General features: G+C 37.4%; 2 protein-coding genes and 1 pseudogene across 23 annotated transcripts; 1 reads left to right on the forward strand and 2 right to left on the reverse strand.

Moving 5' to 3' along the window:
• Positions 1–289: 289 nt before the first annotated feature.
• LOC147546383 (pumilio homolog 4-like) lies at positions 290–11,841 on the reverse strand. Of its 3 annotated transcripts, none has more exons than XM_086673982.1 (12): positions 11,476–11,841; positions 10,559–11,327; positions 3,908–4,430; positions 3,546–3,815; positions 3,230–3,476; positions 3,002–3,143; positions 2,804–2,911; positions 1,669–1,881; positions 1,466–1,576; positions 1,194–1,388; positions 893–1,082; positions 290–782 (listed from the first exon to the last, which is right to left on the reverse strand). In XM_086673982.1, exons 2-12 carry the CDS (start codon positions 11,222–11,224, stop codon positions 751–753), a joined length of 2,697 nt encoding a protein of 898 aa, XP_086530108.1. In that variant the 5' UTR covers positions 11,225–11,327; positions 11,476–11,841; the 3' UTR covers positions 290–750. The 3 variants fall into 3 exon arrangements, with proteins under 3 accessions (XP_086530108.1, XP_086530109.1, XP_086530107.1); XM_086673983.1 differs by having other exon boundaries at positions 893–1,067; positions 11,476–11,790; XM_086673981.1 differs by having other exon boundaries at positions 893–1,067; positions 3,230–3,815; positions 11,476–11,790.
• A 2,857-nt stretch (positions 11,842–14,698) lies between these two features.
• On the forward strand, positions 14,699–15,332 carry LOC147546384 (DNA-directed RNA polymerase II subunit 4 pseudogene; annotated as a pseudogene).
• Positions 15,333–18,126: 2,794 nt separating this feature from the next.
• LOC147546385 (amino acid transporter AVT1C-like) lies at positions 18,127–24,474 on the reverse strand. 20 transcript variants are annotated; one of them, XM_086673989.1, is made up of 14 exons: positions 23,682–24,094; positions 23,450–23,493; positions 23,098–23,352; positions 22,434–22,783; positions 20,897–21,111; positions 20,755–20,778; positions 20,308–20,488; positions 19,940–20,159; positions 19,717–19,852; positions 19,463–19,486; positions 19,201–19,342; positions 18,877–18,920; positions 18,697–18,759; positions 18,127–18,537 (listed from the first exon to the last, which is right to left on the reverse strand). In XM_086673989.1, the coding sequence occupies exons 3-14, from the start codon at positions 23,271–23,273 to the stop codon at positions 18,436–18,438; spliced, it is 1,677 nt and encodes a 558-aa protein (XP_086530115.1). In that variant the 5' UTR covers positions 23,274–23,352; positions 23,450–23,493; positions 23,682–24,094; the 3' UTR covers positions 18,127–18,435. The 20 variants fall into 20 exon arrangements, with proteins under 20 accessions (XP_086530115.1, XP_086530111.1, XP_086530110.1 ...); XM_086673985.1 differs by having other exon boundaries at positions 23,098–23,340; positions 23,450–23,521; XM_086673984.1 differs by having other exon boundaries at positions 23,450–23,521; positions 23,682–24,090.
• Between the last annotated feature and the right edge of the window lie 321 nt (positions 24,475–24,795).

Genomic DNA, 24,795 nt, shown 5'->3' on the forward strand with positions numbered 1-24,795 from the left:
CTATTTCTCGCGGAGATAAAATCAACCAAGTTGTATACGAGAAAAACAAATCTTTTACGTTAGGTTGATAATTCCACCTGATTAGCAAGTCAAGAAGCAGAGCTACTGCCTCAAGGGTAATCAGCTGACACCAACATCCTCCCAGGATGAGATTCCAATTGAGTCAGTACCAACTCAGTATTTCCATTTCATTGAGAAGTTTCTGAGGAGACTTGATTTTCACCAAAACATACGATTTCCAGAAGAAAATTTGAAAGGCGTAGGCCGAGAAAGAAACTATAGACGAATATCCATAAACATTATTCATTAAAATGAAATCCCCAAAGTATAATAAGGTTCAGACCAGTTAGATAGTCGACAATGATATTTGCACTACAGTTCCATTTAACCACTACAAACTGATTTTCTTTACAAACTATGGACCTGGACAACCATCTCTTAGTAAAAACCTGCCTCTGTATTCTGATTTCCTAAAATAAACCTAAATATTATTTCCACGACATTCTCTGCCTCATCTTCAATTTATAAGCAGTCTGCCGACTATACATTTAGGAGAGAGAGAAACAAAAAAGAGAACTTTATTCTAAGAGACCTAGTATTATTATCTACAATCAAACTATAAGCTCACCCAAACATGACTTAAATGTCGTTACCTCTCTGCTATCCACGCAGGAAACCAAGACTTATGCTGGCATCGCGGTACAATCATAACCCTAGTTAGCTACACAGAGACGGTATTTCCTTGAGAACTCACGAAAAGTACGACGATGCTATCTGCCTTTCTGCAAATGAAGCGGAAAGAAGAGTGTTGTAAGGTGGTTATAAAGAGTTTATAGACTATAAAGGAAAAAGAACAGAAAGAGAAATAAATAAGTTGCCTAGTGTTTCTTACCTCCAGTAGTTAAGAGCTTTTCGACGCGAGCAACAATGTGCTTACCATATGTGTAACGCTTGAGAGTATTCAAATGGGCCTTCACACGTGAGAGAATTAACTCACGGGTATGATTATCACATGTCTCGAGAACCTTTTGCACTACGTAATTTCCAAATTGATCTTTCATCATAGCCTGCAATTTTTCATACTATCACACATAGTTCGTTAGCTTTTTCACATTAACTAATGAACTGAAATGCTTAAAATAAGGATAATCAGGAAACTAAACATTTCAGAAAAGAAAGCGAGTCGGACACACCTGCAAAGGTTCATTCTCATCAGAGGAGCCAAGCATTTCATTTACCAAAATTTGTCTTTCTTCAGGACTTCCAAAAGTTAAACACTTCTCAACAACATTGGAAGCAAATTTCTGCTGGCTCATGCTTACAATCTGCCCAACAAGCTTATTGATTATAGCAGTTCGTTCATGCGGTTTCCCGTATTGGAGGACATGCTATATCAAAGATAGAGACAAACCAATATTAGAAACTAGGTGATTTAGATAATACATATAGACAAGAAATAGATTACCTGAACAACATAATTCCCATATTGATCTTGAGCTAAAGAACAAACAAATTGCATTATTTCCTCAAGTATAATGTGTTGAGTTTTTGCATCATTACAGTACTCCAATACCCTCTGCGAGCATATAGGAAGTCACCCCGAGACAATTAATAGATAGACTCATGTCTCATGACTTACTACTTAAAAAGATTGTGATGGAAATGCACCTGAATAACACGGCAGCCATATGGATGAGTGGAGAGTGGCACAACTTGCCCGTAAAAGGCTGAGATAATGAACTGAATCCGATCCTGAGGGACACATTCAATGCACTTCTGGATTACATGGTTACCATTCTGATCACGTACACATTTCATTATTGATCCATCAAGCTCTGCCACCATCTGAGTCTGCTGATCCACATCCACCACCTCCAAAGCCTGTACAGAAAGTTTCCATTTCCTAACATCAACTTGTCATGCATTCACAGAAACATGGTGAAACAGTAATATTTTGCAAGTAGTAGAAAAGAAAAGTACTTTCACTGTGTAGCAAGTAATATTTATCCAGCTATACAAACTATATTTCGACAATGAGTGTAAGACTAGTCTCTATATCTGATATTAACATAAAAATGCAGAGGAACTACATTTCCCCTTCTGTCATTTCAGTACTTGCTAACTTACCCATAACTAAAGCTCCTACAAAGTTTGGCAACTTGGCATGTATACTAGCACCATAATAAGTACACTTTGTAAATGTAAATATGTTTATACTCCTTGTAACAAAACATGAGGTCTTGGTCATGTCATAAGTTTTTTTAATCTCTCGCTGTGTTCATTAGTAGTCTTGGCCTTGCATTTTCATCTAGAAATTTAAATCCCACGGTTAAATTTATCTTAGTTTGGATCAGGTTATATTTCCAATAGTAATTTTCATCTACATTTCACGGATATACCTAATGTCCGTGTATGTATGTAAATATTATTTTAACTGTTGAGCGTCATAGTTACAATTTTCAGGAGATATTACAAGAACAGTAACACATTGGTGATATACGTAGAACAAAGACTAAAATAGAATGAAAATGATGGAGAAACAAAATGGCATCACATCTATTTGAAGATATATTGCCATATACGTAGAACAAAGACTAAAATAGAACAGTAACACATTGGTGATATACGTAGAACAAAGACTAAAATAGAATGAAAATGATGGAGAAACAAAATGGCATCACTTCTATTTGAAGATATATTGCCATATACTGCAGCAGAGATCCAAAATAATATTCGCAATCCACCAACCTCTGCGGCTACTTAAAATTAGAGGCAAATAAAAAGGTTCTGCTTAAGGGCGCACCTTCTGAATCACTCTGCAGCCATACATTTGAAGACTCAGAGGCAAAACATGATCCATAAGCTCGTTGGCTAACTCCTTCCTCTGACTTTCAGTACCATGCTCGAAAAACTGCCAAATTCAAATAAAGTAGGCAAATAAGATCACAGTGTTCCAGTTAAACTTAGAGTTGCCAAGTTATGTTAAAGGAGATTTACATACTTTTTGTATAACATAGTTTCCAAAGACATCGGTCATCAAGTTACGAGCATGAGGAATTATTTCTGGAAAGATCGTGTTCTTTTCATGAACAGTAGCACTTTCTAGTTTTTGCTGAATAAAGCGACTCCCATATTGATCCACACTAAGTTTAAAAGATGTAAGAAAATAATCACTCGCAGTTAGTGACATAAAGAAAGATACAACCTAAAGAAGCTATTCAATATATACCTGAACTCAACTACATGATCGACAATTTCAGAAAGCTCAAAATTCCTTGTTTTGTTGGTCTTAAAATCTTCTAACAACGATGATCCATAGATTTCTTCCATATTTCTACCATTACCAGATAGCCAAGTTCCCAGGGTTCCTCCTGCTGGACTTCTTACCATATAAGGAAAACAGGGGATGCGCTCATTTTGTAAAATGGGACTTCCAGATACTGCTAAAGGGAATGCAGAATTTCCCATTCCATTTCCTGCATATATAGTCTCAGGACCAAATACAGGACTATGGAAGTATGCATGACTTAAACAGCAAAAATTACCCAAATGTGGCACGCTATACGGCCTCTGCTGTTGAATCAGTGCTGCAAGGTATGCTTTCTGTAACGCAATCATATCTCCATGAGATGTGCCTAAGTAATTCCCTCGCAAAGAAGAATCACTCAGGCTTCTGGTTGCATGTGCCGCGCAATCAGAAGCTCTCTGCAAACACTGTACATAAAGAGGGTCCATAAGTGGCACCTGAGGTCCAGATAACATTTGATTTCCATTTCTGTGAAGGCTTTGTCCTATGCTGCCTGTCAAAGTCACACCTGAAAGTAAAACATTGTTCAACAAAATGAATATCGACAAAGTATCATGAAGGAAGACAAAAATGAAAAAAATGTTATCGAGGAAAAAGGACCTTCATCAAGATGATTTATCACTGAATTCAACCCATGATTGTATGCTCCAGACATATAGCCAGAGAAGCCCATCTCTGGCATATCCATACCCTCATGATGAAGATGACCATTAGATCCATCCAAACTTCGCGGGCCAGAATAAGGTCCTTTCTTGTACAAATTTGCAGAAGAAGTTCCATTTGCAAAATTTGATTGTCCATCAAAACTCATCTTAGAGGTATGTAAATTGCCATTAGGTTGACTGTCAAATTCCTTTTCAAACTGAGATTGCATGTGAGTGTCTTCATCAACAAGTCTACTTTTTGAGAGGCTTAGGCCAGAAAATTTATCTGAAAGAATCGCATGGTCATCAATGATAGGCGAAATACCATTGGAGGCATTTGATCCATGAGATGAATTAACTCTGAAAGCGTCAGGGGTTGTACTTCTCGACATAGACGAACCAACAAATTCATCAGAACCATAGCGGCTGACTGGGAGTGAGAGATGATTTGATACAGGAGTAGGTCGGCAAAGTCCTTCCTAGAACAGTAAATAAAATCATGCCACGATACGAAGTTACCTAAGTGAGTTCAATAAGATACCTAATGAGCTCTAGCAAGTAGTACAATTGTAAGTTATATCCGAACTATCGACAAGACAATCACATACATAACAAGCCGAATGATTCCACAGTCACAAAACCAACAACATATCTTAGAGTGTTCAACACCTACCATATTGGGCTTCTACAAATATTGTAGAGAAGTCCTGGGTCTACATTGGTAAACTGGAAACTTGGTTCTCGAAATTACTGCATGGTTCGCATTATAGTTACAATTTGAAATAGTCGATTAAATCTTGGTGAGTACTAATGGATAGACCATGTAACCATTTGTAAGCAGAATTAAACTAGATATTAGGGGATACCGCCCCAAGTCCACTCGGCCAACCGAGTGGGCTATCTTGTGTACATAATGGAAACTTCCATAATATATATTCTTAGTATCTTTAGTCATAGAAACAATATATTTAGAATAGGAAACCCTATATTCATTGTAAACCCTATATATACTACTTGTGTAAACTTCATTAATTATCAATACAAAGAGAATACAATTGTTAACTGTAACTAACCAACTCTTTGTACTTGATCTCTTCCATCTCTATCTCTCCTTCACGATTTCTCTATCTCTCTCACTCTCGGCTTCCAACCGAGTCAAGCTCTCTCCCTCACTCGATCACTCTATCTCTCGGCCTCAACCGAGACGAGCTCTCTCTCTCACTCGATCTCTCTATCTCTCGGTCTCAACCGAGATCATCATTGTCAGAGGTTGATACCTCTTCACATGGTATAAGAGCTAGTTATTTTTTTTAATCATGTCTACCAACGATTCTGAAACCGTTGCTAATTCTCAACCAATTCCTGGTGGTCCATTCGATGTTCACCATTCGGATTCTCCTACTACTATCCTTATCACACCACTTCTTACGGGTGATAACTATTCTTCATGGTCTCGAGGAATGATCAAGGCTCTTCGGGCAAAGGACAAGTTAGGTTTTGTTGATGGAACTATCCCCAAACCTACCGATCCTATTGATTTACATGTTTGGAGTCGTTGCAACGACTTAGTTTCAAGTTGGCTCGTCAACTCCGTTGACCCTTCTCTTCGTTCATCAATTCTTTATGATGACAATGCTTATGATGTTTGGAAAGATCTCCATGACCGGTTCTATCAAACCAATGCTCCGAAGGTTTTTCAACTCAAACGGGCTATTTCCTCACTCAAGCAAAGTGGTTCCGATGTCTCCACTTATTTCACTAATCTAAAATCTCTCCAAGATGAATTGAATTCTCTCATGACTACTGAATCATGTATTTGCGGACATGCAAGATCTCTTCTTGATCGTACAAATCAAGATAGAGCTATGGAATTCCTTCAAGGTCTTGACGACCGGTTTTCGGCTATTCGAAGCCAAATCTTATTAATGGACCCTTTTCCATCCATCCTTCGTATTCATTCTCTTGTTAAGCAAGAAGAAATTCAGCAAAGTTTATTGAACACCATTAACAACAATGAAGCTGCTACTCTTGCCGTCGGTTCCCATGACAATGGACGTTCCTCTTTTGATCGATCGGATAAACAACGCCCAAAACGTCCTCGCCCGTTTTGTGATCATTGCAAAATCCATGGACATACTATATCAACATGTTATCAACTCCATGGTTATCCACCTCAATCCGGTGATCGTCCTCGTACCCGAAACCGAACGGGTCCTCTAGCCGCCGCCGTTCAAGACCAATCCGGCAACTCGACTCCAAACGTCTCCTCTCTCACCGCCGATCAATTCAAATCACTCATTGCTCTCTTGGATCAACAAAAGCAATCGGCTAATCCATTCGACTCTCCTCGAATTAATCTCACGGGTACGTTTTCTTCTTCCTTTTCTCCTCCTTGGGTTATCGACTCCGGTGCCGCAAAACACATATGTTCGACACTTACTCGTTTTTCTACGTATTCAAGCGCTCCTCCTAACCTTTTTGTTAGATTACCGGATGGTTCTCGAGTCCGTGTTCTCCATATAGGATCAATTTTTTTCTCTAATGATTTATATTTACAAGATGTATTACATATCCCATCTTTTCAAGTCAATCTTATCTCAATTTCTCAACTATCTAAATCTCTTCAATGCACCATCTTATTTGACTCCGACTTATGTATCTTTCAGGACAAAAGGACGAGGAGAACGATTGGGCATGGTAGTCTTCACGACGATCTCTATTTTCTTCGCACGGAGCGTCCAGTTTTTTCAATTACTAGTTTGGATAGTAGTCCTAGTAGTATTTCATCTAATTTATGGCATTGGCGTCTTGGCCACCCATCTATGTCTCGTCTTCAATATTTTATTTCTCGCATTCCATGTATGAATTCTATTAATATTAATAATAAAGTGCCGTGCGATGTTTGTCCCCGTTCTAAACAAACCCGTTTACCGTTTCCATCTCATAATTCAACTTCCGCTAATTCTTTTGATTTAATTCATGCCGATGTTTGGGGACCTTTTCCGGTTCCCTCCACTAACGGTTGTCGATATTTTCTTACCCTCGTAGACGATTTCTCTCGTTGTACGTGGATTTTTCTCATGTGTTCAAAATCCGACACATTCAAAATAATATCAAATTTTTTCAATTACGTCTCCACTCAATTTAACACTAAAATCAAAGTTTTCCGTTCAGATAACGGTACTGAATTCATGAATAATCACTTACAATCTTGGTTCCTTTCCAAAGGAGTTATTCACCAAAGAAGTTGTACCCATACACCTCAACAAAATGGGGTGGTGGAAAGAAAACACCGCCACATTCTTGAAGTGGCTCGTTCGATCCGTTTACAGGCTCATCTCCCTCTCTCTTTTTGGGGAGAGTGTGTCTTAACTGCAGTCTATTTAATCAATAAACTGCCTACTCCAATTCTTCGTGGCCTTTCCCCACATGAAGTCTTAATGGGTTCTCCACCCGATCTTTCACACTTACGTGTGTTTGGGTGTCTCTGTTATGCCCGTATCCCGTTAGTCAAAACAAAAATGGATCCCCGTGCTTCCGCCGGTATATTTCTTGGTTACCCTAATGGTCAAAAGGGATACCGTATATATGACCTTCATTCTCGTCGAATTTATACATCTCGGGATGTCGTATTTCATGAAACAAGATTTCCGATGTCTCGGCCATTAACCTCCCTCTCACCGTCCACCGATTCGCTTCGTCACTTCATCTCCATTCCGGACGATGGTTCGTTCACATTTCCGGCTATCCCGCCTTCGGTCCCATCGGTGACTACCGATTCCAATTCCCAGATCGGCCAACCGACAGAGGTGACTTCATCACCTCCGTCGTCAAACCCTACGGTGGTGCCTATAGCACCACCCGATTCATCTCCCTCGGCTCAAACCGAGACTTCATCGGCTACACCGGGAGTCTCGATTCAACGCGAGACTCCATCGGCCACACCGGACGCACCAGTAGAGGTCGCCGAACCATCTCCCATCATCGTGGAACGACCTACCCGTCAACATCGTCCGCCAAAACATTTAAAGGACTATGTTTGTTCCACTCCATCCGTCAACATCAAGTATCCAATCGAGAACTATTTTTCTATCAATTCTTTCTCAACGTCTCATCAAATCTTTCTCTCTTCCGTCTTATCCACGGTTGAACCTACTTCTTTCACTCAAGCCATGAAATCTCCTCATTGGCGAGAAGCTATGTCCAAAGAAATCTCCGCTTTGGAAGCTAACAATACATGGTCCATCGTCTCCTTACCCCCAGGAAAACGCCCAATTGGTTGCAAATGGGTATATAAAGTAAAATTCAAGTCTGATGGCTCTATCGAGCGTTTTAAGGCTCGCCTTGTCGCCAAAGGCTACACTCAAGTTGAAGGCTTAGACTATACCGATACATTTGCCCCGGTAGCTAAGCTAGCAACTGTTCGGGTCTTTCTTTCCATTGCAGCCATCAAGGGGTGGTCACTCCACCAACTTGATGTCAATAATGCCTTCCTTCAGGGTGACTTGAATGAAGAGGTCTATATGAAACTTCCTCCCGGATTCTCCACTCAGGGGGAGTCCAAAGTCTGTCGTCTACAAAAATCGCTCTATGGCCTTAAACAGGCATCTAGACAATGGTTTTCCAAATTTTCCTCAGTCCTCTTAGATAGAGGCTTTTCTCAATCCAAAAGTGATTACTCCCTATTCACATATTCTTCGAAATCCACGCAAATATTCGTTCTCGTCTACGTCGACGACATCATCATTACAGGAAATAACGAAGTCGCCATTTCCAAACTCAAGTCCTTCCTTGACCATACATTCTCCCTCAAGGATTTGGGACGATTACAATACTTCCTCGGTATCGAAGTTTCCCGTTCTTCCAAAGGCATATTTCTTGGTCAACGCAAATATGCCCTTGACATTATCAAAGATTCCGGACTCACCGCTTCTCGTCCCTCGGATTTTCCTATGGAACAAAAATTGCGTCTAAGTCCCACTGATGGAGTTCCTTTAAAGGATCCTTCAGTCTACCGTCGACTAATCGGTCGACTCATCTATCTCACCGTTACACGGCCCGATATCTCCTATGCGGTAAATAATTTGAGTCAATTTATGCAGACTCCAAGTCAAGTCCACTTAGATGCTGCTCATCGTGTGGTCCGTTATCTCAAAGGTTCCCTCAATAATGGAATTTTTTTATCCGCTGACAGCTCTCTTCACATCACAGGCTACTGTGATTCTGATTGGGCTGGTTGCCCAACTACTCGCCGCTCTACCACCGGCTACTTTACCATGCTTGGTTCAAGTCCATTATCATGGAAATCCAAGAAGCAACATACGGTTGCTAAATCTTCTGCTGAAGCAGAATATCGTGCTCTCGCCTTTCTCACTTGTGAGCTCCAATGGCTCAAATATCTCTTACTCGATTTTGGCATCGACCATTCTAGCCCGATGACAGTTTACTGTGACAATCGGGCGGCCCTCCACATTGCAGACAATCCGGTCTTCCACGAACGCACCAAGCACATCGAAATCGACTGCCACATTGTTCGCGAGAAGATCAAAGATAATATAATTGCAACACGCTTCACATCTTCAGACAATCAGCTTGCCGACATATTCACAAAACCTTTAGGAGCTGACTCATTCAAGACTATTATTGGCAAGTTGGGCATTACTTCGATTACTGCTCCAACTTGAGGGGGAGTATTAGGGGATACCGCCCCAAGTCCACTCGGCCAACCGAGTGGGCTATCTTGTGTACATAATGGAAACTTCCATAATATATATTCTTAGTATCTTTAGTCATAGAAACAATATATTTAGAATAGGAAACCCTATATTCATTGTAAACCCTATATATACTACTTGTGTAAACTTCATTAATTATCAATACAAAGAGAATACAATTGTTAACTGTAACTAACCAACTCTTTGTACTTGATCTCTTCCATCTCTATCTCTCCTTCACGATTTCTCTATCTCTCTCACTCTCGGCTTCCAACCGAGTCAAGCTCTCTCCCTCACTCGATCACTCTATCTCTCGGCCTCAACCGAGACGAGCTCTCTCTCTCACTCGATCTCTCTATCTCTCGGTCTCAACCGAGATCATCATTGTCAGAGGTTGATACCTCTTCACACTAGATCCATATTAACGTAAAACAGCTCGCTAAAAGAAAGGATGTCGTAAACTGCCAAAAAAGAAATTTCCAACATGTATGGAGTCATGAAAAGAGTTACCATTGGGATTAAATGGAAGTTCATATCTTCCAATTCACTAACGGTGTTGATAACGGCAAGTCGACAACATTCTTCCAATTCAACTAATTGGTATTTTATTTACTACAAAACACATCAACATTTCAATTGTATCTATTGCTAACTAAGTTTATACGATTAGACAGTCATGTAAATCAGTAGAATTCCTAAATACGAGAGTATCAGTTTGTAAGGTTTGCTGCAAGTTACCAATTTCACAACAAAATAGGAAGAAATGATCTAGGCACCATATAATAAGAGATCCTAATGAGTAGAAATCAACAAAACATTCAAAGTAACCCTAAATTCCATAACTATGAACAACTAAAAAACGTCGAAGCAAAATCATTTAAGTCACCGAGTACCTGGAGCATGTCGGCTAGGCTTTTCCTCTTTGCCCCTAATCCAACACCTGCCAATCCAATTAAACCATCAGTGTCCCTCTCAAGCCATTCCGCAGAAGGTTGGTCTTGCTGAGTTAGGTTCCTCGCATCCCCATTTTCTGCAGGCCGACCAGGCTGTGATGAAAAAAGCGAGTTGCCATTGATCATCAATTCCTCTTTTCTCTTATTTAAATTTCCACCATAAGAAGATGTCCCTGCTGCCTGAACCCGCTGAGCAACTCGCCAATCCTCTTTCGACAACAATGGTGGAGGTAACCTAGGGTTAATATTATCATGAGCATAATAGTATTGAAGATAAGCAGGATGTGATCGAATTTGATCCTCAGACAATGGAAGTGATCGAGTCGACGAACTAACATTCCTCTGTAAAATGGAAGGATAAACATCCAAATTCTTACTATACAAACTTCCAATAGCAGTAAGAGATCCATCAATAGTTGGAGGAGCACTTCCACTTCGTAAAATATTCAGATCTCTCTCCCGATTAATAATCATGTCTTTTCCATTTCTCTCACGCAACATCCTCTCAATTTCGTTTCCTATAATACTACTATCTTCTAAATTTCCATTTGATCTTACTCTTAATCCTTTCTTCAAGTTATTCCTTACATCTAAATCCGACAACATTCTCTTTCCAAACCCTAATCTACCAAAATCTAATCAAACAAAACTAACAAATCCTGAAAATGCCGAATCAAAAACCAATTTGCGCTAAATTTCCTCGTGAAAACTGCAAACACAACAAACTTGATTATAATCCTTCTAAATCATAACTTAAATATTGTAGTTCTTCTAAATCGAACAAAAAATAAATCACTAAAATGCAGAAATTGTAATTACGAAAAGAGAGAGATGATGATTGAAGAAAGAAATTGAACCTCGGTCCGGTTGAAAAGCCGAACCTTCTTCACCAATGGAACACCGGAAATGGTAAAATTAGGGCTAAGAGTTCAGATTTCTAGGGGAGGAAGAAGGGAGAATGAGATCCGTACAAGTATAACTCGAGAGAGAGAGAGAGAGAGAGTTCTTTGAAACGGTGGCTTCGTTTAGAGAGAGAGAGAGAAAGAGAAAGAACTAACAAGTCGGACGCGTCGACGATAAGCACGAAGAAAAATGATGAAAGACGTTAGATTTAACAAATGGACGGTGAGTGATTATATTTATCGAGGCACGTGCATGGCCATTCTTGTTACGATTCCCCGCTCTTTTTTTGTGGTTCATTTATTCCTCATTGATTCTTACTTAATTTTTAAACTTCCTTTATTACCCCTTTACTTCATTTTCTTTGACCAAAATTGGCAACGTTTTAGGGTAACGGTTACTGAACGAGACAAAACCGCTAAACTGTTTAATCGGCATCTTTACGTACTAAACATTTAAAACTAGGGTGCCGACAAACCTAAAAACTGGACCCGAATAAGTAAACTTGAGGGTGCCCCCTGTAGAGTAGAAGGCATGACTTAGTCTAGTATTTTTTTATTTTTTTGTGTCACTATGACTTGCTTAAATATAACTTGTCCGACAAAACTGTCGTCTCAAATATTGAGCTCTCAATACATATTTGTTGAACTTCTAGTCGGTAACTAGTAAGTAGCACTCTTTTAGTCTTTTAGATATGTTGTGTCTTGGTAGAAATCGTGAGTTAAACAGATATACTCAAGAAGATAAGTTTATGTACTTATTATGAATGTTACATGAGATTTATCTTGGTCTTTGCAATTACAACGATTGTGTAACTTAGAAATGAGTGAGATATGCATCTATTTACAAGTCCAAGGTTGATCTTTCATCTCAAGTTGGAGCAGGGAGGACTCGTGGAGTTTAAAAGGTCTGGTTCGGGTCGGCCCGTCAAGGAACAAGCCATGTTGCGGGCCGGTCCTATCCAATTCGGGTTGGAAGTCTAGGGCCAGACCTCAACTTGAGTTGGCTATCCAAGGCCCAACTCAAGTAGTTGGTCTGGGTTTGGTTGGTCGTGCCAGGCCCGCTCGCGGGCTATTGTTACGGGTCATTGACATTTGCTTAAACTATCTATCATTTCTAATTATCTTTACCTTAGAAAAAAGTTAAAAATACAATATTAGTAAAATAAGTAACTAATCATCTTCAACAATGACTTCATCTTCTTCCACTTGTAAATCTTCAAATTTCTTTTTGAGACTCTTCCATGTAAGTGGTTTGTCTAGTCTCAAAATCATCTCAATCTTTCACGCACCGGTATTTAACTGATTTTTTCTCACTTAAAACCCGTCAACATACACTAAAAGCTGACTCTGATGTAATAGTTGATGCGGGGAAGAAAGTAAATCAGGTGCCATTATTTGCAAAAGTGGGTAATAAATCCCATTGGTTTTCCATCGGTATAGAACATCAAAGTTTTGGTCATGTAGAGTTTTGTCATCTAAAACACCTCCTAAATACATATTAAGCTCAAAATATCCTAAATTATTTTAATTACCTTGAGTTTCATTATGTCTACGACCACTTATTAATTGTATCCATGAACAAGTAGAGTCACTAGATGAAGAAACAATTTAATCATCTTGAGCACTTTGACTACCATTTTTTTTTTTTGAAGACCATGTTAGTAGTAGGATTTGAATAAAATCTAATAACTACTTCTATTGAGCTAAAGAGACTTTCACAACACAAATTACTTTAGTCCCACATCTCTCTAAGAGAAAAACAAACTTGTGTTTATAAGGATAAAGTTGGGTGTAAAGGGGTGTGGTCCTTGGGGTTACAATAGTGCTCTCCGGAGGAGAGACTCATCACTTTTTAGAGGCACCCTTACCTTAGGTACACTTAGATTTATACCTTTCACACCCTCGCCGGTCGGGTCACCGTCCCGGGACCCGGACTCGGTCTCGATCACGGTCTCGGTCTTGGTCTACCAGAGAAATGTCATAATTTTTCTCTGACCTTTTCCTCCCCTACTGGCTAGTGGAAAGAGTCCACTACTGGCTAGTTCTCAGACTTTTTCTTCCACTACTGGCTAGTGGAAAGAGTCCACTTCCTTAATTTTCTCAGACCTATTCTTCCTCTACTGGCTACTTTTTCTCCACCGTTGGATCAAAACTACCCAAGTCTTATGATCTGGTTTCGTACTCTATAAATAGGGATAAACTCCCAGAAGGAAAAGACACAAAAAATATTTCGTCTTCTATCTCTCACTCTCAGTTCTTTGTTTACTTCTCTCTGTTACGAATTCTGTCAAGATCAGGAGATCAAAATTGAAGTTTGCTTCTTCAATTTTGATAAGGAATAGTTGAATCCTAGGGGACTACGTTCACAGACTGCAAAGCAATACCTAATTCTACGGTAGCAGGGGCGTTTAAAGTCTTCAAGAAAGCGAGTTCAACTTGTGCCTCTGTTCCACCTTTATTTTACTAGGGTTTATTACAGGTTCATTCTTTCTGGTTGGTTCGTTTAATACTTGATTTCAGCACTGCAAAAAGATAAGTTACTCCACTTATTTAATTTACTGTTTATTGCTCATTGAAATTTTTCTTTTTACAATTCGATTTTTAATACTATTTTTAATAATAGACCATACTGTTGTTGATAACATTCATATAAATCTTTCAATAAATTCAATACATACCGATCAATATTATAATCGCATGTCTTCTACATTAATATTGAAATATACTTTTTTTTTTTTTTGGGAAATCTTATTTTCTTAAATTTGGAGACGGGAAAGAAAGGGATTTCTGGTAAGGAATTCACTTATGAACTTTCTCTGATCTTTCAATTTTCCAATACTCCAACGCATACTTGATTTGATTCTAACTACCTTGATGTGTAATTTATAGAAGTTTCTAAAATTTGAATGTTCTGACTAATAGTAGAGATTATTCCTCTGGTTTTAGAAGTTTCTAAAGTTGTGATCTTTTCAACTTTCTAAAGTTGTGATGTTTTTAAGCAAATCTTTCCCAAATTTACAGTGTAGCCGACCTTAGAATTTATATTATATATTCTCAACACACAGTGACTTGTTGTATAAACCCTCACTCAAGTTAAAGCCTTTTTATCTCTCAGTCTCTTCGGCACCACCAACAACTTACAGTCAGGGTTTTACTCGTATATTTTGGGGAAGAAATAGGAAGTTTCTAGGGTTCGAGTTTGAAAGAAATTTTCGAAGAGGAGGATACAAGTGATTGCATAAATTTTAAAGATGTCAGGAGGAAAAGAGGAAGAGAATGCTACAGAGCTTAAAATTGGAGAGGAATTTTTGAAGGCCAAGTGCTTGATGAATTGTGAAGTTTCTTTAATTCTTGATAGGAAGTATGAGAAGCTTCAAGAAATGTCTAGTGATCCCATGAATCAAGTATTCGAGAAGTCTCTACAATATGTGAAACGTTTTAGCCGGTTCAAGAACCCTGATACTGTTAGGCAAGTTCGAGAAACACTGAGCAGAAGAAATCAGTTGGCAGAATATGAGCTTTGTGTTCTTGGCAACTTATGTCCAGAAACTGTAGATGAAGCTATAGCTATGGTTCCATCTATGAAGACCAAGGGACGAGTTCATGACGATGATGATGCTATCGAGAAGATGTTGAATGATATCTCCCTTATCAGGAAATTTGAGTGAAAGTGTTCTTTATTTCTTTTATGGTATTATATTCGATTCAGACTTGATCAACTTGTATGTTTCCCATCCTACTGAAGTAGATATATGGTAGAAGAAGCTTTTAAACTTTAGTAATAACATACTATGTTTTTTTTTTGTTCAAAACTTTAATAACTTGTGTTGTTTATTAACTACTGGAGTTGTGTAACTATTTTTCTTTTGTTGCTATTTTAGTAGTTTATTGAAGTTTTCCTTTGACTTTTTACAAAAAAAAAAAATGGTCCAATTAAACCTTGAAAAGGAACTAGCCAAAAATCGAACTAAACTACTAGCATAAAGCTTAATTAACAAAATAAACGGTCTAAAACTCAGGTAACTACAGTATTTATACCTTTAGTAACACAAGTTCAATAAACTATGAATTTCAACTCCTCTGAATACTAGAATTTTCGAGTTTACGTCAACACTTGGATTATGTTTAAATACGGCTACGGCTTTGGGGCGTAAAGAATAATATTCGGGGAATAAATTCTTAGGGAGTCCATGTTTTTTGTACATTATCGGAAGCATGTTTTTTTAGTCCAAAAATTAACTTGATCAAACATTGCCTCTTAATCTTCATCTTCTCTATCACCTTCACCAGCACAACTTCCCATCACCACCATTCCGACCACCGCTGCCATATTTTCTCTTTCCTCTCTTCTCCTTTCTCACTCACTTCTTACCTCTCTCGGTCTCTCACTATTTTTTTTCTCTCTCTCTCTCTCTCTCTCTCTCTCTCTTTCTTTCACCCTCTCAATCCCCCTATCTCTTTTTCCTGCTTTAACTGTTTCTCTCTCTAGGTCGCTTTCTTTCTCTCTCTCACTCGACAGTCGACATCTCTCTATCTCATTAATTCTTCCTCTCTCACACATGTCCGACGAAGGGAAGTGTCCCCTAAGAGGCCAATCATTACTTCAACAACTTTTATTTCATCTTCTAGTCGATGAAGAACGAGAGAGAGAGGGGGAAAGAAGATAAAGATTGTGGAACACCTGGGCAAGACATTAAGTCAGTTTTTGGCCTAAAAAAATAATATGTCCCCTAAATCAATGATTATTGACTAAGTCTTTATGTCCACAATTTTTTTGGGGTGATTTTATAGGCAATGCTCAAAGTTGTTATAAGCAATCTCGCTAAAGGCAATCTCTAGTTTGGTTAAAGACAATGCATGTTTAAGAGGCAATGCCTCAACTCATGTTTGACCTAACAACGCCGATTGCCATTAGGTCGTCGCATGTCTTAATTTTTCATCTTTTTTCTTCTTCATCTTCTTCCTTCCTTCTTCTTCCCTCTCATCTTTCTCTTCTCTCTCTACTGTCGGTCCGTCGGTGGTCTGGTCAGACCTTCGTCTAGATTTGGGGAGGAAGACAACAAGGTAACTACATATACCAGTCCTCGTCCGCTAATCCAATCAATTGTTTAATTGAAGTTAAAGCATACAATTAGGCCTGAAAAACTAAAAATTATGTAGAATAAAAATGTATTAAAAAATTTAAGGCAGATAGGCAATTTCTTAAATTCCATCATAACTTCCTTAATATTTATTGACTTGTAGAACTTGAAATCGAATCGAGTTTTCAACAATAAAACCAAGTTATTGTTTGAGACATTTGATGGGCAGCGGATAAATCAATTCGATTACAAACCCTAGCTTTTACCAATACCCTTCTTAAAAAACATGTTGATACATTATAACCGAAAATTCAAACATAAATCAGAAAATTGAGTTAGGGTTCAGAGATCATTTACGACCAATTCCAGTTGCTCTAACTCTACCTTGAACGAAGAACTGATAAAGATCTTTCTTTCGTCACCAATTTTGCTGACTAGTTTTGTTATATTGTTACATTTTCTAGACACATGTAAATGAAGTAGAAATGAAAGAAGATTTTAAAAATTTAATCTCTTGAAAGAATGTTTGAGATTACTGCCATCAAGATTGAGAAGGAAGGAGAAAGAAGAAAAAACAAGGAAGAATTATTATTTTTTAATTAAGATTTTGTGAGGTGGGTGAATTTAACCCTAAAAAATAACATTGTCTTTAACAAAACTTGGTCATCATAAATTGACGAAACTTGCATTATACATTGCCTTTAACAACAAAAAATAAAACTTCCCATTTTTTTTTTTTATTATAGAAGGCGCTAAAGACCGCTTTTCGGCGGGTAAAATGGGCATCAAGTTGTGCGGGAATAAAAACCTATATAAACTACAAGACATCCATCAGTTTTTTTATTTCCTCCTTTCCCATAACGAGAGGCATTTTGTTCACCGGTAGTTGAGTTCCGTCCGAACTGGGTGAATCCTACTCTCAGGGTTTCAGACAATCACAATCTTCCATGACATCTAGGGTTAGTACCCATAAGAGTCCAATCAGTACTTCATCAACTTTTACTTCATCTTCTAGTCCATAGACTTGTTCTTCCCTTCCTCTTGGATTTTATTCGAAATAATTCTATATCATGCTTTTTAAGGTTTTGATTGTCCAACTGACTTCTATCGATAGACGGAGATTACAAACATTAATGACGCAGAAAGATGTGATGATGATCATCTGTCAGGTACATTTCTTGCCCTAATTGTATTTATTGTCATCTTAATGCTGGAATCGTTTTCTCAATGTTAGTTGGAATGTCTTTTAACTGATTAGGTTAGTTGGTTATTAATTGTGTAGACCAAGGGCCGTTAATATCTGAACTAGTTCAGGGAAGCACTGAAAATGAAAATAACTTTATAGAGGATCTTAAGCCTGACTATAGATCCTTTAGGCTTTCGGAATTTGAACCATTGGCTTTGTTCCTGATCAGTTTTATCCCTATTCTCATACATGTGGAGCCTTGACTGAGGCGAATTTAGTTTGAGAAGGAGCCAATCCTCGGATTAAGTGGTCCCCAGACATGGTGGTATAGTACTCTCATGATTGTAAGTTCGGCGTTTATCTTATAGATTGAGACTACGTCATGTTTCTGTTACAAAAATTTGGTATCATGCAGTAGCCAAACACGCCTAGCTTTATAAATAGAATACTATCACATGACATTCAACCCTGTGGTACATAATGTGGATACTAGAGACTCGACACTTTCAGTATTAGTGAGAATGGAAACAAAATTACGTGATTAAGAAGAATACAAAGGCCAATAGAAATCGAAAATGACGGGAAGAAGTAAACTGGAAAATTGATGCCATAATGCTCTACTGATAATGAATTCATGCTGTCTTCTTCTTAGTGACCATTCAAGTTCTGTATGATTTTAGAGACTGCTGAAATAGTTCCGAAGGTTGATGATATTAATCCCACCACCATTATCAAAATACAGAGTGATCCCTATAGAAAATAGAGGAGAGCAAATAAGTTCTTGATCAATTTAGAGCAATCATTCGAGAGAAAAAAGGAGAATTTTCTGATCATTGAAGATTCAAGATGGGGTGATCAGAAGGCAGTGGTTAATATAAGAAATCTCGGGCAAAATGAAATAGACGTTACCTGCAACCATGTCACTTTACCCCTTAATATGCTTAGAAAACAGGCACATGGGAGGATCAAAGTCTGCAAAAATTAAGCCTTATGCATCAGTATGTATATATAAAGTGAATCGTCAGAAGTCATAGCTTTTATTACCAAATAATAAAAAGGTTGGATGAAGTAAGTAGTTCAAATACTTACAATAAGCATTGTTAGTAAAGATCCAATAAATGCCATCACAAGACCTGAAAGATGGTGAAAGTTCAGACAAGTAAACTACAATATATCAGGTCTATTATTAATGCACAAAACTAATATGGGATGGCGGGAGACATTTTTATATGAGAAATGCCATATGATAGACCACATTAGCTGATCAAGTCACATGGATAGTCAATATTGAATTACACATTAGCTGCTATATTACAGGGTCGGAATGTCAGATAATAGGTGTTCACGTGTTGCAGTTTGGGACATTTGATTGGTGGTCTTTGTTATAAGTATCAAGGATGAAATGAAACTTACCGAAGAATGGGATGGTGAGGCCGACAAGCAGAGTAGAGAACACAAGTGCTGTTCTGATTAGGATTGAGTACATAGGAGTCTTCATATAATTCGACGGTATCAACTCCTCAATACACATTGCTATAGGAGACATGGTTAAAGCATATGTAAAATCTGATTAAGGAAACCAAAAGAACAGTCAACTGTCCTATTTAGCATACTTTTCCACTTAGAAGAGTTACTGAATTTTTTTTTTTATTATCCGATAATTTCAAGGAAAAGGATATTTGGTGAATGGGTTAACCACCTGCAAAACAATTTACACAAGAAATATGTTAGACTTACCATATTCGCAATTATCATATATGGTGCATTTTAGCTGTTCTATGTGACACTGAGAGCATGCATTTTCAAATAAGAACTGGCTAAACTAACACAACTTTTGTCCTTCTGGTGACTGTGCAGACAATATATTACTATGATAAAGAGAGGATCAGAAAAGAGGGGATCTATAATGAACGAGGTCTAGTTACTTACTGTAGTCCAGACAGCAATCTTAGAAGCAACCAAATCCTGGGGCATGTTAAGTGTAATCTGCGACAAAGTCGCTTCTCCAAACATATTATATCCCATTACTGCTACTCCAGCGTACATCAAGGTGACAATAGTAAAACTACAAAAATAGTTGAAAGCCATTAAACTCATATAACTCATAAAGTAGCTAGTTTTTTTAGGGTAAGTTGATTGAATATTGATTTACCTTGTTAAGAGGACTGATGGATATTGGTTTGGTTTGGCCATAGAAGTGTATATATTTGGGAAAACAGCATGACCTGAGTAGCAATAACCATAGAGACCAATCGCGACTGGCAGAGATCCAAGGTTAAGTGGTGTTCCTTTGCTGTGGATTCCCACTTTATCCACCAGTCCAACCCAAAACAAACAAATCACCACCAACACTGATGCGATAACTCCTCCAGCTGGAACCAAATACAGACAAAGCTCAGAAGCCGAAATCTGTGATTGGTCCTTATAGGGACAAACAACTGACAACTCACACTATTTTCATACACTAATAATCTAAGTCATGATTATTAAGGAATTTAGATAAATAAGAACCATAATCACCTGAAATGTAACTTAGAACGCTGAGGTCTCGAAGCCAGACAGTGGGAAGAACAGCAAGGGTGGTCATCAACGCGAAAAGATGATGGGACCCCAGTACGTATCCTCCTATGCTCAAATGTGCATTTGGGAATAAGGATGACAAGTTATCTCCCTCCAGAATTATGTACTCTACGCAACAAGCCTGCAATCAAAATTTAGTCGAACTCTTGTCTAAAAAAAAAGAAAATCTAACTCTGTCGAGTCTTAAATTTGAGAAACTAAGCCTCCACAAGGGATGGGACCATGGGGGGTTGATAGGTCTTTTAGTGTTACTAACGACTACAACTTTTTTTGCAGGTTCATATTATATAGCCCTGGTCAAACTATTCATTATATGAGCCTATACAAACTGTGCAAATCATACTCAAACGGATAAATGGATGATTCAGGTGAGTTAGCAGTACTTACATACAATTCTGCATATAAGATTATCTGCACACACAAAATATTGAAAAAACATCAAGGGTTAGAGAGATGTTTCGTCCCAGCTAGTATATAAGAACTGAATAAAGCCTCAGTGTGATTAGTAGTATTGAAGAAGTAGACTTACAGATATAGCAAACCGCCCGATGGTACCAAAGGCTGCTTGACCAATGTCTGGGTATGTCTCAAGCCCAGGTTCGCTGTCTAAACAATAGCGCAAGAGAATTCCAGTGTACCAAGATAGAACAGAAAATATTAGCAGTATAGAGAGTCCAGCCCATCCTCCTTGTTTTACTGCATATGGAGTACTCAGTATTCCAACTCCACATAGAACGTTTATACCTGCGTTTCATTTTTTTTATTTGGAAATACATATCAATATCTTATTATATTACATGTCAAATAGATACAAAGCAATAGGTATGAGGTTTTGGCCGATAAAAAACTGAATTTAATCTATTTTTCGTAACTTTTATAATGTTGTAAAAACCATCGTGTCACTGAAGTCTCATCAGAAAGTTAATATGTTTATGAGGACATCCAAAGATAAATCTCTGAGTAAAAAATTTGACCAAAACAAGGATGAGACTTGCATTTAGAGAAGAAAAATGTAGAACATGTTAGATAAGCTAAACTACAAAGAAGATATATTGGCTTGTCAGATCTGACTAGGCATAATTGGTCGTTTTGTGGAAGTAAGATTTATAGTTTGTTTTTCATTAAAATAGAAGATTATATGATAAGGTTTTTATTACTAATATTTAAGTGAATTTTCTTTACTGTGGTTCAGACACTACCAAGAAACTGAAAAACTAAGAAAACTTTAGTCGATCGACTTCTTAATATACAAAAAAACCTTCTTCTCAAAAAATAAGAATAAATAAAAAGAATACTTATATTTTGGTAAAAGTCAAATTTGGAACTCAAATCACTATTTCCATCTATATATATTTTGGGTGGCTAGATAATATAAATAGATGATACTAGTAACCCAATAATGCCCAATTGGTCGGGTTTGTAAGTCTAACTGATTAGACTAAAATAAAATAGTCATATGGTCTAGAGAGATAATGATCGGTCATGTGTAGTTTAGCTGTCCTTACAGGAGTGGGGAGACAAAAAAACTCATGTCGTTTTGAAATAAATTTCAACAATGAATTATTAATTCTAAGATAGCAATGCCACCACGTTGTGCTTTGCTGGGGGACTTGATACAAAATTATGTCCAACAATTATTCTTGTAAGGTACACTGATTATAATGTGTTTTTAAGTTTCGTGTCACCGCGTTTACTCAGCTAAACGACACGTACAAACTTGTTGGCTCCTGACCCATTCAGATTTCCCTATCACTTAATTCAACTTTTTATCAATATTCTATTTCACTTGGAAAGATATTTTTCATCCCTACCCATTTGTTGTGATTGAGAGTATCGTTTACCAGATCTGATGTCTTAATGTAACTATTTGAAAATCGACTTTAATATATCCAAAGTTCACGTCGCAGATGATACGGTGGCATCGTTGGAAAAGTCATTTTAGATCTGATTTTCTAAAGTGTAGGTGTCAGTATATCAGTGTGTCATTTGACATTAAAATTGAGCAAATGTCAGTAGATTGTGAAATTGAGGTATAGATAAAAAAGTAAGATTTTAGTATTGTTTACCGTTAATTACGGCTTGTCCATATGAACATTGGCGACCCATTGGTACTTCATGTGAGACTCTGGAAGGTTTGTGCTCAGAGTCAATTTTCTTCAACGAAGATCTTCTTGATGGAATAGGAGGAAGTAGAGAATGAGAACTACGCCTCTGGTGTTGCTCATGTTGTTGTTGTGGTCGATCGTCTGATACAGTAGGTAACAAGGGCTTAATCAAGTTGGATAGTATCTCTGGTGTGTGTCTTCTCGTCAGTGACGAAGAGAGAAACGAATTGCTTAATCTGGACAACGAAGGAGTTCCCAAAAATCCAATATTTGGTGATGCCGCCACACTACTATACATATCCATGGACTGCCTGAAAGTAACCGACGAAGAAAAACAAGTTCCTTGAGTTTAGAAGTATGAACAAACTTAAAATTTCACACCAGAACAAAATGCAGAAAAAAATAAAAAGCTAGATAACTCATCTTTCGCGTTAATTTTGAAGTTCTCTAATTTCCGTTCGTATCTCTATAAAACGATGATAAATGAATAATGGGTTGTGGGGTAGCTGGATTGTCTATGTGGGTTAAATGGATTCAAATTTCACCAACAAATCAAACTTTAAAGTACTAAAAATTGCAAAATTCGCATATTTCTCAAAAAGGATTACAGATTAAGTGTTGTTACCTGTAACTCTGTGGCCATGTAGTAGTGTAAGAACTAGGTCGGTTATTTTGCTGACTTCCAACTGAAGAATTATCCGATGAATCGGAGTCGTTTCCGTTTTCATTGTCGGAGATCTTATCTTCATCTTCACCTTCACTCTCTATATAGAAACTCTGATCTGAAACTGAATTCTTCATTCTTCTTTCTTCTACTTCAATTGAGCTTCTTCTTCTTCTTCTTCAAAACCTGGCTGATTTTATTCTTCTAAAACAATTACTGAAAATCAAACTCTAATAATCATTATTAATCTTGAACAAATAGATCTAATGATAAAATTTCAAATTCAAATGATACTGAATAATCTCCAAAATACCTGTTTGATTTCTTCAAGATCACGAACTTCAGTGACGATTTAGACTTCTTTCCGATAGAAAATGAACACAAACTTGAGAAATTTGATGAAATAAAGATTCAGGAAGTATATTGAAAAGTTCAAATTGCACTATAAATAGTAACAGAGATTCTGAAATCAACAGAAATGGTGCTAAATTCGAAGCAGAAGTTAACTAATTATGTCAGATTAAAAAGAAAATAGTTCTTTTTACCTATGGATTCGATCTTTTCAGAAACAGAGATCTGAACATCGGAAAATGTTGCGGAAGAAGATCTGAAAGCAGCACTGAATTCGAGAAAAAAAAAATGAAGATCGCCAAATTGTTCTTGTGCTTTTGAATCTTTTGAGAAATTCTATTGATTCATGGAAATGAGGTAGAATCTCTCTCTCTCTCTCTCTATCTCTCTAACTTGATCGGTAGACAAATCCAAAAAGTTTTTTTTTTCTTTTCTTTTCTTTGTGATTCGCTTACTCCGGCTTTTGAGTGATTTAAATAAGGAGGGGAAGAAGGGGAGAAAAGTAGAGATTTTTCATGATTTAAATATAGGAACTAACCGTATAAGTTATTGCCTTAATTTAACTTCCTAATCTAATTTGTGAAAATATAAAGGGAATGATATGAAACAATGATTTAATGCGAAAGACGACGGATAGTTATAGTGGAAATAACCGTGATAATCTGTCATAGTCAAATATGTAGATATGGACGATCATAATAATGTTTTCTCTAAATTTGTTATTTTCTTGTCTAGTTGTTGTTATTTGAAACAAAATTTATACCGATAAGATCTGTGAGTCAAGTTTAAGTAACTCGAGTATAGTATATAAAAAAAAGGAAACAATTGAATCAATTAAGTGTTGTTTGGACAAAAGAATGAAGCCAACTTTAGATTGGAGATTGATGTAGTCAACACCCATTGGTAAAATGTCTTGCCTAATAGATTTCGACTGAATAAACATCTGGCCTGATCACCCCACATTTTGCAGACTAAAGTGCATTTTTTTCTGAACAGAATTTGGGGCTTAAACTATTTTGTAGAAGGCGGTCCCATCAATTTTGGATATATTATTGAGGGGGCCGGGGAGGGTGACAAAACAAATTTGAATATAGACGTGATATGGAAAAAGATGAGTTGGATCTTAAGCCAATCCTGCTAATATACCTTTCAATTATTTTTAGTTTGTTTATTTGTCTGCGGTGAATATTGAATCTTTACTATTGGTCTGAACTTAACAAAGTTAGCTATACTTTTATAACAAGTTGTAGGTAGAAACAAGACACTCATTCATTAAGAAAATACAAACTTAACCAGATTTCATGGTTG

The sequence above is a fragment of the Eschscholzia californica genome, unplaced genomic scaffold (genome assembly GCF_041429995.1).
Source record: "Eschscholzia californica isolate CP2 unplaced genomic scaffold, dmEscCali1.0.p SCAF_4, whole genome shotgun sequence".
Lineage (NCBI taxonomy): Eukaryota > Viridiplantae > Streptophyta > Magnoliopsida > Ranunculales > Papaveraceae > Eschscholzia > Eschscholzia californica.